General features: G+C 44.0%; 1 protein-coding gene across 1 annotated transcript in view; it reads left to right on the top strand.

The window, feature by feature from the left end:
• The window catches only part of PIK3R1 (phosphoinositide-3-kinase regulatory subunit 1), an 82,553-nt gene that overhangs the window by 48,032 nt on the left and 17,774 nt on the right, over nt 1-16,747 (top strand). Inside the window, exons 3-7 of the mRNA XM_082722996.1 lie at nt 9,018-9,110; nt 9,550-9,624; nt 15,101-15,232; nt 16,131-16,332; nt 16,536-16,615. Coding sequence (XP_082579122.1) covers nt 9,018-9,110; nt 9,550-9,624; nt 15,101-15,232; nt 16,131-16,332; nt 16,536-16,615 — 582 coding nt within the window. The remainder of the gene's footprint in view (nt 1-9,017; nt 9,111-9,549; nt 9,625-15,100; nt 15,233-16,130; nt 16,333-16,535; nt 16,616-16,747) is intronic.

Genomic DNA, 16,747 nt, shown 5'->3' with positions numbered 1-16,747 from the left:
ATTTGTTCACCCTAGTTCCGGTGGCTGGACGCCCAAGGTCCGGGACTGGCATGGTTGGGTCCCAGCCTTCTCCTGGCTTACACGCATTTGCCTCTCTTTCTGTGCTCCTATGGCTGAGAGAGAAAGGGGGAGGTTTCTAGAGTCTGAGAAGGACACTTCCCGTTGTGATGGCCCCACCCTCATGACCTCAGTTCAGCCTAATTACCTCTCAAAAGTCTGTCTCCTAATACCGACATAACAGTAGTTAAGGCTTCTTTGTAGGGATGGGGGGAGAGGGTGTGCAAAGCATTTCCATCTGCAGCAACCGATTTCTGCAGCCTCCTTTGAAGCACGTCACCGAAAGAAAGATGGATCGATGGGTCGATAGGTAATGAAACAGATAAACATTGCTTGTGGAATCGAGGAGGAGAATGTATGGGCATTCACTGTACGATTCCTTCAGCGTGTGGGTATGTTTTAAAATGTCAGCCAAACTGCCCAGCTCTCGCTGTAGTTATTAGAATGGAATCTGGTGGTTCTTTTCTCTGATTTCCATCCAGGCTTTGTGAAGAAGCTGTCCCCCTCCCCCATGGGCGAATCTGCCTCTTCGGCAGTTCCTCCCTCTTCTGGCACTTGCTCCTGGGACTCCCAGCGTCCTGCTGTTGCGCAGGTAGTGAGGGTCTAGCCGAGATCACGATGTTCTTTCAGGTCTCTCGTTGCACCAGGAGTGTCTTCCCAGTTCTCTCTGGCTTTTGTGCCCTCCTGATCAGTAGATCTTTAATTCTTGAGAGACAGGGCTTCTCAGGTTACAAGGGAAGACCCTACTTTATTTTACTTTGAAACATTTTTAACGTGATATTTTCATATGTTTGACTGTAATCTATTACCAGAGGGCAGTGGGAGAGAAGCCAGTGCCCGCAGGTTCTGCTAGAGTCCCTGCCTCCCTCTGGTTATGGCAGGGGCTCTCCTTGCTTTCTCTTTATGGTGTTAATGGTCTGCATGGGGAAGGTTTGATAGTGAGGGACTAGGTGCTGCCTTGCGTATTTGGGGCAAGGGCAGAAATGAGTGTTATCAGGGTCGCTTTACTTGGCACACGCCAGAAGTACTATGGCTGCTCACTGGTGGGATCAAGCATCAGATATCTCCTTCTATGCAACACCATTGTCATTGGTCCCATTTAAATTAGGGAGCCTTGGCAGCAAATTCTGGCAAACTTCTCACAGGTTTCTTTCCTTACTGGGACTTCTTGCCAGCTCCTGGGGGGGGGGGGGAACAGGTACAAGCCCAACTTCAGGATTATGACCGTGACCAAATGACTTAATTTCTGTAAGGCTAAACTTCCTCGGTTCTGGAGTCTGGTTGATAAGGACGATAAGTCTTGGGCTGCTAGGAATAAAAAAATGGGAAACATGTCTTCCAGTGGGGTGTGGCTCCTAAGGGATGTTCAGCAGTATTCATTCCACACCACACTGTGGTGTGTCCCGTGATTTTTCTCTTCTTTCCTTCCCTTTTGGGGCTTTTCTGTCATACTTCGTAGCAAATCTCTCTAAGCCAACAAACCGAAAGACCGCTTCCCTTACAAATCATTAGCCCCCAAAGTCCCAGGGACTCAACCTCTACATTATTTCCTGGGGTGCAGAAGGGGGAGTCTCTTTCTTCCTCACTTACCTCCTACCCAGCATTTTAATTTTGTGCTATGCTGTATATTGTAATCTTCAAATCAGACTCCAGTTTGGGCGGTAACAACCACAATTAATTAGGCTAGCCTGTCAAAGATTAAGTACAATCTCGCACATGGGTGATCTTCCAACTCCAAGGTTCCGGCTAAGGCCATCCAAAGCAAAGCTGTAACGGCTGCTTATGTTTAGTAAGATCTTTGCCTGCTGTTTGTTTCCTGTACTAGGCTGTGGTCTAGAAATAAAACTAAATGGGTAGAGATCTTGGGTCCCTTTTCTTTGTTTTTGAGCTGTGGAGCAAAAGGGGTAAGTGGGAGAAGATGAAGGTATTAAAGACTAATTAGTTTAGGGTGTCTGAAAAGATTTGCAAACTTCCTATTTAAATCTGATGACAGATCTTTTAATTCCCACTGACTAGTTATGTCTGTAGTTATCTCTGAAAATATGTAGTTACGGCTGAAGAGTTATTTCCACGTGGACTCCACAATTTTCTTTCTTACCCATACTTTTTTCTCCTCCTTCCCCCCGCAAAAGTCCTTGTTTCCACCAAGTTCAGTATCATTCCAGCCTCATTTTTCTTTCATGTTCAGAAAACTAAAGTATCATAACTCAAAGAGATTAGTCTTTATAGGGAAAAGTGCAATATACTGAAAATAATGTGATATTTTAGGCATGACTTCTGAAAAGATAATTGTGTTTATATGTTGCAGTGAAAGGCCAGATGGAAATGTGTACCCTCTCAAAATAATTATATTGAGGGGCGCCTGGGAGGCTCAGGCCCTTAAACATCTGCCTTCTGCTCAGGTCATGATCCAGAATACAGCCCTGCACTGGGTTCCCTGCTCAGTGGCAGAGTCTGCTTCTCCCTCTCCCTCTCTATTCTCCCTGCCCCCCTCCCCACCAGCTTGTGTTTTCTCTCAAATAAACAAACAAATAATGTCTTTAAAAAAACGTACTGGGGGCACCTGGGTGGCTCAGTGGGTTAAGCCTCTGCCTTCGGCTCAGGTCATGATCCCAGGGTCCTGGGATCGAGCCCCACATCGGGCTCTCTGCTCTGCAGGGACCCCGCTTCCTCCACTCTCTCTGCTTGTCTCTCTGCCTACTTGTGATCTTTATCTGTCAAATAAATAAATAAAATCTTAAAAAATAAATAAATAAAATAAAAATGTACTGAAAATTCTTTCTGTCTCCATGATAATACTTTCTGGTCTTACTATTTCCTATTACAATTAAAATTCTGTAATAGTGAAAAAGATTACATAAATAATTGTAAATTCATAACAGCTGCCCATTAGTTGGTGCATTCTGCATACTATGCCTACCATGTTTATCTGTATTATTCATTTAGTGCTTTTTGCAGTCATAATTATTCCCATTTTACAGATGGAGAAACTGAAGTTTAAGCTAATTAACGTGTCCAGGAATACACACTCAGTAAGTAGCAAAGCCAAGGTTAATTCCGAGGTCTCTTTGGCTTTAAACGTGTGCTTTTAATAATTGCACTACTGTTGATTGAGCAGGTGTGTTCCAGAGTGAAGGAACCCAGCCTGGTTTTTGGCTTTGTTTTAGTTTTTTTAGCTATATCAGCTTAGCCAGCATTTGTTGGGGTTTTGCCAGGAGAACTTAAGACGTTTAAACGTCAGGATATTAACAATTATGGACATAGGTATGAATGTGCTTACACAAGTTATCTCAGACAAGGACTGGGATTTGTTAGGGTTTTGCCCACCAGATTCTACCTTTTTTTTTTTTTTTCTTTTCCATTTGAAATAATGAGAGTGGTTGTTTCAGACAGAAATAAAGTTCTGATTCAGCAACAGCTAATCGACAAACATCTTGATTTAATATTGACCCACGCCTTGCATATACACTTTCTTTTCTCTGTATTTGTAGGACATTTTAAAAGGTAAGTGGCAGTTTTTCATGTACTTCCAAGCTACTTCCATCGGTAATGAAATACTTGGCTTGGGCCGTCTGTGGAGTCCCAGAATTTCAGCTTAAACTTTCCATTCGTCCCTGCCAGGCACTGACTCTGAAATATCTTGTTTTATGGAGACTGCCTCCAAAAGGTGCAGCTGTGTGCTGGTTTCGTCTTGCACTTTGTAGCGGTGTTGGCAGTGTTACATGTGAGGAATGCCACCGTCTCCCACACACCACTGGGGCCCGAGGACTGTTCGGGCCTGTCCGTGTTCGTGGTTTGGGAAGGGTCTGAGTTTGGAGAGAAGGCTCTCTCCTCTTCCATGTGGTTGGTCGTCACCAGGGTTAGGGTTGAGAAATAGAACTAATGGAAAACACAGCATCTGATGTGTCATCAGAAATTTTTTCTGCAACTAGGGACACCTAATTCATTGGTATTCCTATCAGTGTTGAAGACTGGTTCCTCTTTTGAAACAATACGTGTCTTGGCTTCCCCACTTCTAGACCCTTCTGCAGTTCTTTCTTGTCTTCTTTCTCCTTCAGTAATACTAATTTCTATTGATGAAACCTGATCCCACTCAGAAAAACACTGGTCTTGGACAGGGGCGCCTGGGTGGCTCATTTGGGTAAGCGTCCAACTCTTGATTTCAGCTCAGGTCATGATCTCAGGATGGTCGGACCAGGCCTTGGGTGGAGCCCCGTGTTGGACCCCACACTCAGTGGGGAGTCTGCTTCTCTCCTCCCTCTCCTCCTTCTCCTCTCTCTCTAAAATAAATCTTTTTTTAAAAAATGACAGAAACTGGGGCGCCTGGGTGGCTCAGTGGGTTAAGCCGCTGCCTTCGGCTCAGGTCATGATCTCGGAGTCCTGGGATCGAGTCCCGCATCGGGCTCTCTGCTCAGCAGAGAGCCTGCTTCCCTCTCTCTCTCTCTCTGCCTGCCTCTCCATCTACTTGTGATTTCTCTCTGTCAAATAAATAAATAAAATCTTTAAAAAAATAAAAAAATAAAAAATGACGGAAACTGGTGTTGGACTATAGTAGGCGAATCTGTGTATTCATCCAGATTCTTAAGAGCAGACTTGGCTCTCCAGATGTACACACTGGCTACAGCAGGCTTCAAAGCCAAAAAGTTTTTCTCGTTCAGGTACAAAAATTTGTCTGGAAGACGAAACCCAGTAAGAATGTATATATAAACTTCATGAGGAACATGGTATGTCATTTTGTGTTTTGTACAATAGCCACTATATATGATCTGTATATTCTGTATTTTTTTTTTATTCTACTGTCTTAGTTTATTGACATGTATGATGTGGGTGCTTCATCATGAACCTTTCAAAGAACAACTTGCCAAATTTGCTAGTGCCTATCAATTGTAATTTCCTGTTGGAATTTCTTAAAATGGAATGTAATGGAAAAGGATATATTAGCCTTCTGTACTTAATAAAATTAGAGGAATAGTTGATTTTAGGATTGTTGAAATAATTAATATTTTGCTTTAGAATAGTTTTTAGATTTTGGTTTCAATGGATCCTGTTGCCTAAATTAGAAAATGTGAACTTTAAAGACTTCTTGGGTAGGACTTCTTGGTCCCTATGTTTAAATATTTGAAAGGGGAAATGGATTGAATCACAGATTTTGTACTGGAGAATAGGAAATCCCTGAATTGTTATTTAAAAAACAAGGTCTTTCCTTTTAAAATTTCTCCTTTAAAAAACTCCCGTTGCAAAACCTTAATCAGCTATAATGATTCGGACATTTGAGTAATACAGCTTTTATCAGTATTAAAAAGCTCAGTGGGAAATTCATAGACCTATCACAAGAAGTGTTCCTGTACCCTCTCTGTGTACCTGTAGCTTGCTTCTCCGTATTCTGGCGTGCTCTGGGAAAAGTCCCAGTGTTGTTGTAGGTACCTGAGGCTAGCATGCTTTTTCAACACTCCACGTAAGTTTATTTTATTTTTTAAATTTTTTTTTTTTTTTTCGAAAAAGAGTGGGGTGGGGGGGCTGCCCAGGGCTGGGGGGAGAGAATGAATCTCAAGTACACTCCACACCCAGTGCAAAGCCTGAGGTGTGGGGCTCGATCTCATAACCCTGAGATCATGAGTTGGACACTTAACCAACTGAGCCACCCAGGTGCCCCTTGAGTGAAATACATGATATTCTGTAGCTTAGAATACTGAAGGTAAACTACCATTTTTTTGCCACAGAAACATTTGAGAGGACTGGGAAAGAAGGTTTCCTTTTTTCTTCTTCAAGCCAAAGGGAACAAACAGAGAGGTGGAAACCCCTTTTCTATGTAGTATTTGCCAGCCCAGTCATAAAACAACTGCTGGGTGCATATTTCAATCGCAATTAGGTGAAATCTTTAATTATCAGTTAATTTAACTTTCAAATTCGCCTGCAGAAATGATGGTGTTGATAAGATTCTGGAAGGAGATAAACCTTTATTAAGTAATTCCATTTTCAGTTGCCAACTTTAAAGATTTTTTTTTTTTTAAACTAAAAGAAAAAAGGCCTGCGTAGTTTCTGAGGGCGGGAACAGAGGAATGGGGCCTATTAGTTGGACGAGCGTTGAGTGGCCCTGTGGGTGTGTATATTTATTGGTTAATCTTTAGCTTTTTGTGTCTTGGCGTGTGCTAAGTGAAGACCCGTAAGTTTGAGAAGGCTGAGGAGAGACACTACAGTGAATTCTGACTAATATTTCTCCACACCATTTCTCGACCCTTGTTTTTCTCTGTTACATCTGCTGGTGGGACAAGACATGCCAGTTTGTTCAGTGTAGAAGGCATTTATGGGGGAGGACAATTTTTGTGAGCCGATAATCTTCTAAGGCAAAAGGTTTATCAGTTTATCAGGGGAAATGAAATAATATGCTCTTTCATTTTGCAGTTGATCCTTATATTACAATGCTTCTAATGAAAAAGACTACATGAAACTCGGAAGATGTTTTTGTTTTCAGTGCTTTTCAGATACACTTCACATTATGACATTTAGAGATTTGGGGGATGACGTTTTTGGGAGGTTACCCACCTGAATTTGCTTATCACAATAGCGTGTCCTAAAATGTAGTGCCAACCCAAAATCGATGACTAGCTCCATTCCTGGATTTTCTGATTCCAGGGGTTGGTGGTCATACCTGGGGCTCTGTGTTCCTAGCAAGCGGTCCAGGTGCTCCATAGTCTTGGGCAGGTACGGGGAGCCCAGGGGAGATGGAGTTCCCACTCAGCTGTCGCCATCATGGCTGTCTGGAAAGTCTGGCATTTCTGTCCCTCCCTTAAGAAGTCCATAACATGTTCTGGTGACGTTGCAGTTGAACAAAGTCACCGGGAAGCTGTGACATACTTTTCGTGCCCTGAGCTCAGGTGTCAATGAGCCCGACACCCAAAAGCCCTGTCCCTTTGGATGGCTTTATGGTGGGGTCTTAGTAGCCCAGAGCCAGCTCAGGACTCTCTTGTTTGCTCTTGACAGAGTCTAGCCTCGCTCAGGCTGCAGGACTGTGCGCTCTGATGCTGTGGCCACTGGCGCACACAGCTTTTTCGGTTTAAAGCAGTTAAGAGAATTCCTTTGCTAAGCTGTGGTGGCTACATTTCTTGTGCTCTGTAGCCACATGTGGCTAGTTGACTAGTCACTGCTTTTTTGGGAGAGCACAGCGAATAGGGCATTTCCGTCCTCACAGAGAGCTCTAGTGCACAGTACTGCTGTGGGGTTTTCTTCCCTCCTCTAGCTCTTCTCCTTTTATCCTTACCTCCTTTTATGCTTACCAACTACTGGAGGGTTCCCTGGGCGTGAAGGGCCCCAACTCGGGTTCTGATGGACAGAAGTGGGCCCAGTGGGGAGAATTCAGATAGGAACGAACCTCTTTGTTCCACAGCCGCTTGCCTTGTCCCCTGTGTCCCAGCAGAAAAGAACCCCCTTGGCTGCCCAGGAGGCTGGGCGGCTCACCTAGCAGGGAGGAGGAAGGTCTGGGCGGGGACAGGGGCTTGCAGAGTCTGGTGGCTTCTTCCTCAAAGCTGCTATTCCTTCCTTTAAAAGTCCAGGTTGCAGGAGGCCTCTTCTTCCTCTCCCCTTCCCATTCCTTCTGCCCCAATTAAAACCAGGATGGAAAGCAAAAACAAACAAACAAACATAGGTGGCAAGATCACATGTGTCTGTTTCTCCCAGGGCATACTGCTGTGCAGAAGGCTCTTAAACCACAGGGTTTAGGGTTTGTAAAGTGACATAAATCGTGCTTCATTCTCTGAGGTTGACTTTTGTATCATGACTCTTCTTCTGTGATGACTCTTAGTATTAGGAAGACGGACTTCATTTGAAGTCTGCTTAATGACATAATAAATGCCTTGAATTACGATTCAAAAAAAAATTTTAGATCTCACTGAAACAAAATTTAAAATATTTCATCTTTCTTAAGTTATATAAACTGCTAATTCCTAGATAGGCTTGCACAGGAATGAACCTGAAGTGTCGAAAACGTTCTGTATTGGTGGCTAATGAGAAAAGTTCGCACCTGCAGATATTTTTATAGAGACACTCCTTTAGGTGTATTTTGCAGCTTGTGAGAAAAGTGAGGTGAATATATTTAGCTCCCTCTTCTGGTGTATTACGAGATGAATATTTTTACATAAAATGGCTTTATGGATTTTTAGAGTGAGACTACAGTTATAAATGTGAAGCCGAAGGCCATTATATGTGTCATCCAATTAGTTTCTTCTTGTATCATTGCAATTGGTAAAACACGGAGAGAAAGCATGGAAAAACCATTGTGAAAGCGTCACATTTCTTAAGATATTAATTGACCAATTACGTGTCAGCAAACAAAAGCTTGGGTGGCAGCTACCACAGGGGCCGGAGATCATTTGCAAGTGTCCTGTGTCTAAATATTTTAAAGTTATAAATCATATTCATGACCTATTGAGTCAAATCTGTCCCATTCTCCGACCTGCACAGTTATCATTATTCAATAATGAATTGAATTTAGGTTTCTTGGGTTCCAGGTTCTGCCCCAGAGTGTGGTGTGGTGGTGTTGGGCGGGGGCCCGGGGGAATGGACCACCACCCCCACCCCCAGCCCAAGCCAGGTGCCTCAGGCCTAGGGGCAAGTCCCACGGGAGTTTCTGCCCTGGGGAGGATGCACCTGAGTTAGAGGCCCTGAGAGGCCAGTTGGGCAGGGAATTCCTGGGTTCTAGCTAGGTACTCTGAGTGTGTCCTAGGGAAGAAGCAGGCCTGTCTGCTGGGCCCTCAAACCTTAAGGTACAGAAAGAGGCCCAGCTGGAAGAGGGCTCCAGAGAGAAGCCTTCTTAAGTGCAGGGCCCAGCACCGGCTCGGTCTTGCTCAGGCCTGAGTTTGCCAGTGTCAGAACTACATTATTTTGTATTTAAATTCTCTTCCTTGCCATCTCACGCATTTGATTACCCCAATTAAGGATAATGGTAGGATTTTGTTTATTTGCAGCTTTGGCTCTTCCAGATCTCGCTGAGCAGTTTGCCCCTCCCGACATTGCTCCGCCTCTTCTCGTGAAGCTCCTGGAAGCCATTGAAAAGAAAGGTAATCAGCTGGTAGAGGGGCCCTCTTACCTTGTTATAGTCTTATTTCATGGGTGTTGTGATTTACATTTATCTGTTGGGCATTCATTAAATACATTTCCCGCTCCTTGTGCTAGACACATGAGCTCTTTGTTGCCATGCAGTGGGGAAATAATCTTGGTCTGATTCCTAACCTCATGTTACCATGTACTTACTGTATGGAAACTATTAAATTCTCCATAATTTAATAAATATAATTAACTTGCTCTTTAGGGGCCAGATGACTTTGCCAAAGTTATTGACATGCCAGCTAAGATTAATAAGTAGGAGTTCACTTCCAAGAATATTTGGTACACATCTAGAATAGATATGGGATGGAAGCTGGAATGTCTTTCTGGCAGCAGGCTCACAGGTTCTCCAGAGAGCTGTGTTTTGCATGCTCAGTCTGTTTTGTGTCTTAGGTCTGGAATGTTCAACTCTATACAGAACACAGAGCTCCAGCAGCCCGGCCGAATTGCGACAGCTTCTTGATTGCGGTGAGTGTCATGGAACTGGAAAGACAGATGGGAAGCATGGCTCTTACCTTTTGGTCTCAGGTAAAGCACCAAAAACTGGAACGTAACCGAGCAGTGTTCTAAGTTTGAAGGAAGCTCAGAAATCACACCCAGTTCCTTCTGCCCTATTAAGGTAACAGTGCAAACCATCCCGGACCTTTGATGTTTGTCTGCTGAGTTGGGCGTGTGTGCGTGCCTGCCTGCCTGCAGGCGTGTGGTCTGACCTCACGGCAAAGAGCCTCTGGGTCCTGCAGGAGTTGCTGAGGAGAGGAATACCCTCTTGGGATTTCTCTGGCTCTGCTTGTTGACCGTCTTTCTCTGACTGTGCCGTTGGCTGCAGCTGATTTATCTGGATGAGCTTAAAAAATATTTATAAGTCTGTCATTTAACCGAGGTCTCTTCTGACCCTTTCCATTTTCCTCTCCTTTTTTATTTTTTTTAAGATTTTATATATTTATTTGACAGAGATCACAAGCAGGGAGAGAGGCAGGCAGAGAGAAAGAGGGGGAAGCAGGCTTCCTGCCGAGCAGAGAGCCCAATGTGGGGCTCGATCCCAGGACCCTGGAACCATGACCGAGCCGAAGGCAGAGGCTTAACCTACTGAGCCACCCAGGCGCCCCCTCTCCTTTTTTTACTTTCTCAGTCTTCCTTTTTTTCATGCTTCTTTGCTTTCTCATGCCATGTTTATATTAAGTAATGCCATGATGCTGTTCTATTCAGTGCTGTGCTGAACTCTCAGGGAGGTAGGGGAAGCCTGGTTCATAGCATTTGCCCATTTCCACGGTGTAACTACGCCCACCATGGTCAGTTTCAGGCTGCCAGTGTGTTATCACCAAACTCCCAACGTGGAAAGAATTGATCACAGGTGGCCCTTAGAGCAGGCCAGCTACAGTGCACCATTGGTTAAATGACATCAGTTAATTCAACTTAGTGGTGCCTTCATTATTGGTTCTTCTTTTCTTTGCCAAATAGAATAAAACTACAAACGTGAATAAAACTACAAACATGAATAAATTTACTGGCCATCATTCTGGCCAGTCATCTTCTGTAGCAACTTGTAGAATCTCTCAGATTCTTCATTGCCTCTCAGAACTTTTCTTTTGGAAAAATATTTCTCTGCCTCACATTCTTGTAATTGAATTTGGACTTCTGAAACCAAAAGAATGAAACCTCGTTTGGGAAGAAGCTCTTTTAAACAAGGTACTTGTTCAAAGAATGCAGTAAGTGAAAATGTGAAGTCGAGGCAGTCATGACAATTTCTAGAAAAGATGTTTCTGGGAAAAAAAGATTCTATCTCTATCAGTAAATAGTTTCACCTGAAATGCACCACCCAAATGTTTGAAGTTTGAAAAAAAATTTTTTTTTTTTCTTCAAACTTTCATTTTTATTTTGTGCATGGAAGCCAGCCTCTCACATGTGCAGGGCATGGGCCCTGGTGGCTGGTCTCCTGCCTTCCCCCTAGAGCCGGTCAGGAGGAGCTGACTGGCAGAAAACTCAAGGTGAAACACATGTCCTTTCTTTCTCACAGCCTGACCAGAGTGGTAAGGAGACTGAATTTTGTCCTTAGCCAGTTGAACTTGAGATACATGTTTTGGTCAGAAAATTGGTCAGACTGAACAACAGTCACAGGAAATGTTTAGACATCAGAGACTGATGAGATGGGAGTTATTTGAGAAATAGCGGTTAAGCTTTTAAATGTGACTAAATACAAATGATGCACTTTAGCTTTAGAAAAAAACCTTCACATCACCTTTGAGATGGAATAAGTAACCAAAAATCACGTCAGCAATGTATTTTGATAGACAGCTTTTCCTCACCACTTGAGGTCAAAACCCATAGGTAAAAAAACGGTTTCTTGTGGATTCTGTGTCATAAAAGTGAATTTGTGAGCAGAATAAGAGTAAACATTACATAGATTTAGGAGTGGGTCCTCCAGGACTCTAATAGCTTAAGGATTTTTCAGTCCATAAAAATACTGTAATACCTTGGAGGAAGCTCAGGGATAAGCCACTTACACTTTAAGAAAAGAGAGAGAAAAGAGAATTCATGGCTTTTAACCAAGCTTGTGAATTACCAGCGACTGAACAGGGTGGATGTGGAGGACAGCATCCCACATTTATTAGCACCCTCCTACGTTATTTTGTTCATCTCCATATTGCCCGTGTGACAGCAGTATTCCTCCCCACTGATGGCAATGCTGGGTTTTGCACCCAAATTAGTCTCACTCCAAAAGCCCTTACTCTGTTTTTTTTCTGCTGTATTGACCTAGAGTGAATTATATCTTTGTTGTTCTCATTTGATTTTTCTCCTGATTTTTTTTGGTTTCTCCTGACCCGAAGCAGGCCTTTTCTTTCAAAGTTCTCATTACAGGAAAGAGAAATTCTGTAACTATGGTGATAGATGTTAACTGGACTGACTGTGGTGATCATCTGTAACATATATAAATATCAAATCCTGTTGCTATAATGATAAGAGTTATATGTGAGTTATACCTCACTTTAAAGAAATGGGGCTTTTAGCAGTCTCAGCACACCTGCCCTTTACTCACTAGATGCCAATAGCATGGTCCCTGAATTTTAACAATCAAAAATCGTCCAGACATTGCCACATGTCTCCTGGGAGTTGGGGTTGGGGTCGGGGTGGGGCAATAAAATGGAAACCCCTAACTGAGAACTGCTGGCTTAGGTAGAGGTGAACAGGGGAGGAGACTCCATCCCTTTGGGAGGAGGGGTGAAATGCTGGCGAGCTTACTAGTTGACCTGCCTTGAGCAGACTTCATGCAGAGTTGGGGTTTAGAGGGTATAAACGCCTCCATTCTAGACCTAAAGTTTGTTTCGTACTGCCTAGCTAACCTCAGAAGTTATCACATGACAGATTTCCACAGCTCTAAGAAGAGCTCATTAGGATCCTTTGTATGAAGAAAAGGAGACTTACAGAGCAAAATTCAGGAACTCTAAGGAGCTTTAGAAGCTACGTTAAAAAAAATAATACACTATGTCATCAGCACTAGTGGATTTGACAAAGTGAGCTTATCCAAAGGCTAATCCCGAGACTCGAAATGAGATGATTTTATTCAAAGGCTTAAGGCTCTTGTGTTAGAGAAGGGCTTGGGTGAATTAACATTACCCTCAGGACCTGCTGTGGCTCAGTCCGCAAACGTTTAGCAAGCGCATCCTACGTGCTGGGCGCGGAGAGGAGCAGGAAGAGCAGGGAGAAGCCACAGCTCGTGCCCTTGAGGTACTCTCAGGGAGGTAGAGAGACACCGGATTACCACACTGGGAAGTGTCATGATAGAGATGGGGATCGTCAGCACAGCTGAGAAGGCAGTAGAAACCCTGCCTGAGGGAGGGGCCGGTGAAGAAGTGAGCATCTTAATGGGTGTTTGTTGTGGTTGTTTTTTACCATCACTGAACAGTTTGTCCCATTCTTGACGGTACACAAGTTAGGTAATAGTAATCCTTCCCTGGCAAAGAGATCTCATAAATGAAGCATACAGGGCATGAAGGGCCCGGGCCCAGCAGCTTGTCAGGCGGTCAGTGGCTGTGGAGTGCTCGAGCAGTGCACACAGTTTGGGCTTACAGGCTCACTGGTGGTTGCATTACTTCTTACGTGGGCCCTTTGTGCCCAGACCCAGTACTGCCTTCCTCAGCCTTGTTGGGGATGTGATGTGTGCCGTTCGATCTGTGCGGTACAACTCTGTGCCCCTCCACTCTGAGTTTTAAGAATTCTCGTTCAGCTCACCTCTGCGCATTCTCTACCAGATGCACTTCCCTGAGCTTTATTGGTCTGTGGGATTGTTTTGTACGGTCTGCCTTGAGTGCGGGCCAGGTTTGGTGTATGATAACGATGTGTCCCCATGAACTTCTGTGGCTTCACATTGAACCCAGAGTAATATCTAGTATCACACTCACGTTGTAGCCGTCCAGGATGCTGCCTTTTCCTCCTCCGGCTCCTACACCTTGGAGGACTCCAGGCCTCCACAGGATCCAGTCGGTCGCCAGGTTGTGTCAGTTCTTGACAATGTCTCCCACATCTCCCACATTATAATTCAGATTACCAGAAGTGTTCCCTTCATTTCCTGCAACTTTCTGTTCCAACTGATTTTTAACACTAAAAAGAATAAAGCTGCTGAAAAATGGAGCATTTCGTTCATCAGCTCACTTCTCCGCTGAGTGCACAAGTCTGCAGATAATCTTCAGGTTGGCCTTCAGGAGTGCATCCTTCAGCGGCAGCCGGATGCTTCTCCTCACGCAGAGATGCCCATGGCCCTTCCTGCCCAGGCATCCCCTCTCTCTGCCAGACACTGTGCCTTTTTGTACCCCGAGTTAGTTCGTTCGTTAGCATCACCCCATTATTGAATTGCCTGACCGCTTTTCTGGGTGAAGGATTTACTGGACAGATGTGTTCTTCTTTCTTAGGAGCTAGTTCAGTGCCCACAGGTTAGATTAGTTATATCCTAATTCGAGTACCCTCTCAGAATTAGGGAGAAAATGTTAAAAATATTTTTATGGCTATTTTTGAGATTGTTAAAATTCTGTGTATCTTACTGTTTGTTCAGTCACTCTCTTGAGCTAAATTTGTATGCCTTCTGAGATGCAGTATTTAGCAACTCAAAATTTAGGCATTCTCTGGATTTGCATTTCATGTTTTCCTGTTGAGGTTTTAGGAAGCATTTACTAAATGATTAGCCATCCCTAGACAGAGCCCTTCTCAGAGCAGAAACACCCTCCAGAAGATATTTGGAAATATTCAGGGGGCTCCTTTAGTGTGCTAGGTCTGACATAAACAAAACTCCACAGACTGGTTGGCTTCACACGCAAACCTATTTTCCCCCTGTTCTTGAGAGTAGAAGCCCCAGGTCCAGGCAGGTTTGGTTTCCTGTGAGGCCTCTCTCCTTGGCTTACTGATGGCCATCTTCTCACTGTGTCCTCACGAGGCATTCCCTCTGGGCTTCTGCGCCTGGTGTCTCTTTGTGTGTCCACATCTCCTCTTCTTAAAAGGACACCAGCCGAGTTGGATCAGGGCCTGGCCCCAATGGCCTCATTTTAGCTAAACCACCTTCTTAAAGGCCCTGTCTCCAAGTATATTCACCTTCGGAGACCGTGGGAGTTAGCGCTTCAACCTGTGAGTAGTGGGGGACCTGATTCATCTCAAAATGGGGACGTGATTTTCTTATCGTTGTTGCCCCAGGATCTGGGAACATGTCCATGGCACGGGCAGAAGACATCATGCGAAATGCTTACCACTTAGGGGACAGACTTCCACAAAGAAAAAGTGGTCTATTTGCAATGCCAGGAACAACCTCTGTGAGAAACACTGCTCATAAATACTCGAGAATTTTATAACTGTCCTCCTGTTGCTTCCTTTCTTGTGTCATGTTTATGTCAAACATTCAGAAAAATGGGCCCAACCAATATATACAGTGTCTGAAATCCTTTTTAAAATGTTTCTGTCACAGATGCCGCCTCCATGGACTTGGAAATGATCGATGTGCAAGTTTTGGGAGACGCTTTCAAACGCTATCTTATGGACTTACCGAATCCTGTCATTCCAGTAGCCGTTTACAATGAAATGATTTACTTAGCCCAAGGTTTGTTTTCTGTTCTGAAAACCTCAATGAGCATGTATTGAGATGTGCAGATGTATGTAAACTCTATTAAAGGCAGCATATAAATAATAAATAAGTCACATATTCAGAAAAATGTGCCCAACCAATATACACAGTGTCTGAAATCCTTTTTAAAATGTTTCTATCACAGATAAAAAGAGCCATGTTTTAGAAAATATTAGTAGGAATCTGCCCTCTCCCCGACCCCCGACCCCCCCCCGCCCCCCCGTTAGCCCAATTCCCTCCCTTACCAGGGCATCCAATAGAAGACCCAGATTCTCGTTTACTTAGGAAGATTCTCCACATGTTGAAATGGCTAATTGTTAACCTTTTATCAGCATTAACAAAGTTCACTACGTCAGGGAAGGCCACGGCGCTCCAAGTGCCATCTTTGGATTCGGGGAACCTGGGACTGGGACCCACTGACTGGGGATGTTCTTACATTTTCCTCAAGTGGCCATTACAGAATGTGCTGAGGGACAAGGACTCTCATGCTGAGGAGCTAATGCTCAGTTAAAGTGCTTTGGGGGCAGGAAATTGTGGTTCGTAACCTTCAAAGTCAAAACGTGTGATATTTATCTGATGCTCCTCTAAATCAGCCAATCGCACTGGAAGCTGCTCAGTAGAGGGTGGCTCTGTCGGCACAGCCTGATCCTCTGGTGGCTTTTTACACCAAGAGTTTGCATTTCCATCTGACTTGAGAGCTCTAGTTTCTCACAATGCCTTTTCTGACGAGAAGAAAAGTGTCCTGTGTTTCTGATGATTTCGTTTAAAGGGACTCGTTCTTCTGTAGCTAGAACAGAAGCGTTCTAGGTGTTTAGTCACTGATCTCTAGAAACAATCTGATTTGTTTTGTTTTGTTTTTTTTAAAACTCTGTAGAAGTACAAAGCTCTGAGGACTACATCCAGCTGTTGAAGAAGCTCATTAGGGCACCTAACATACCTCATCAGTATTGGCTGACGCTTCAGTATTTGCTAAAACATTTCTTCAAGCTCTGTCAGACCTCCAGCAAGAATCTCCTGAGTGCGAGAGTGCTCTCTGAACTTTTCAGCCCTCTGCTTTTCAGATTCCCAGCAGCCAGGTAAGGTGAAAGGAGGAGAAGCATGTATTTTTGGGTGGTGGGGGAGGTCCTGAGCTGATGGATCATTCAGCTTGTTCCGAGGGTGCTCGCTTCGCAGATGCGCGCGCACCTTCCTACCAGACGCAGTGACTTGAATGTGTATAAATGAACAGGAGTTTGCTGTTTTGAAAATAAGTTTCTAATAAAACTCTCTTTTTTTGTAGCTCTGAGAATACTGAACACCTCATTAAAGTTATAGAAATTTTAATCTCAACGGAGTGGAATGAGCGACAGCCTGCACCAGGTAAGGCTTTTTGAACTTTTAAAAATTCTGTCCTGGTTTGTTCTTTAGAATGGTGGCTTTAGACCTTCTCTGAAGGAACATACGTTTCTGGTAGAATTGCGATCCGTAACATGTCACCTTGCGATTTACAGA

The sequence above is a fragment of the Mustela nivalis genome (genome assembly GCF_964662115.1).
Source record: "Mustela nivalis genome assembly, chromosome: 3".
Taxonomy (NCBI): Eukaryota; Metazoa; Chordata; class Mammalia; order Carnivora; family Mustelidae; genus Mustela; species Mustela nivalis.
Note: the sequence above shows the minus strand (reverse complement) of the source record. Positions and strands in the feature narration are given on the sequence as shown.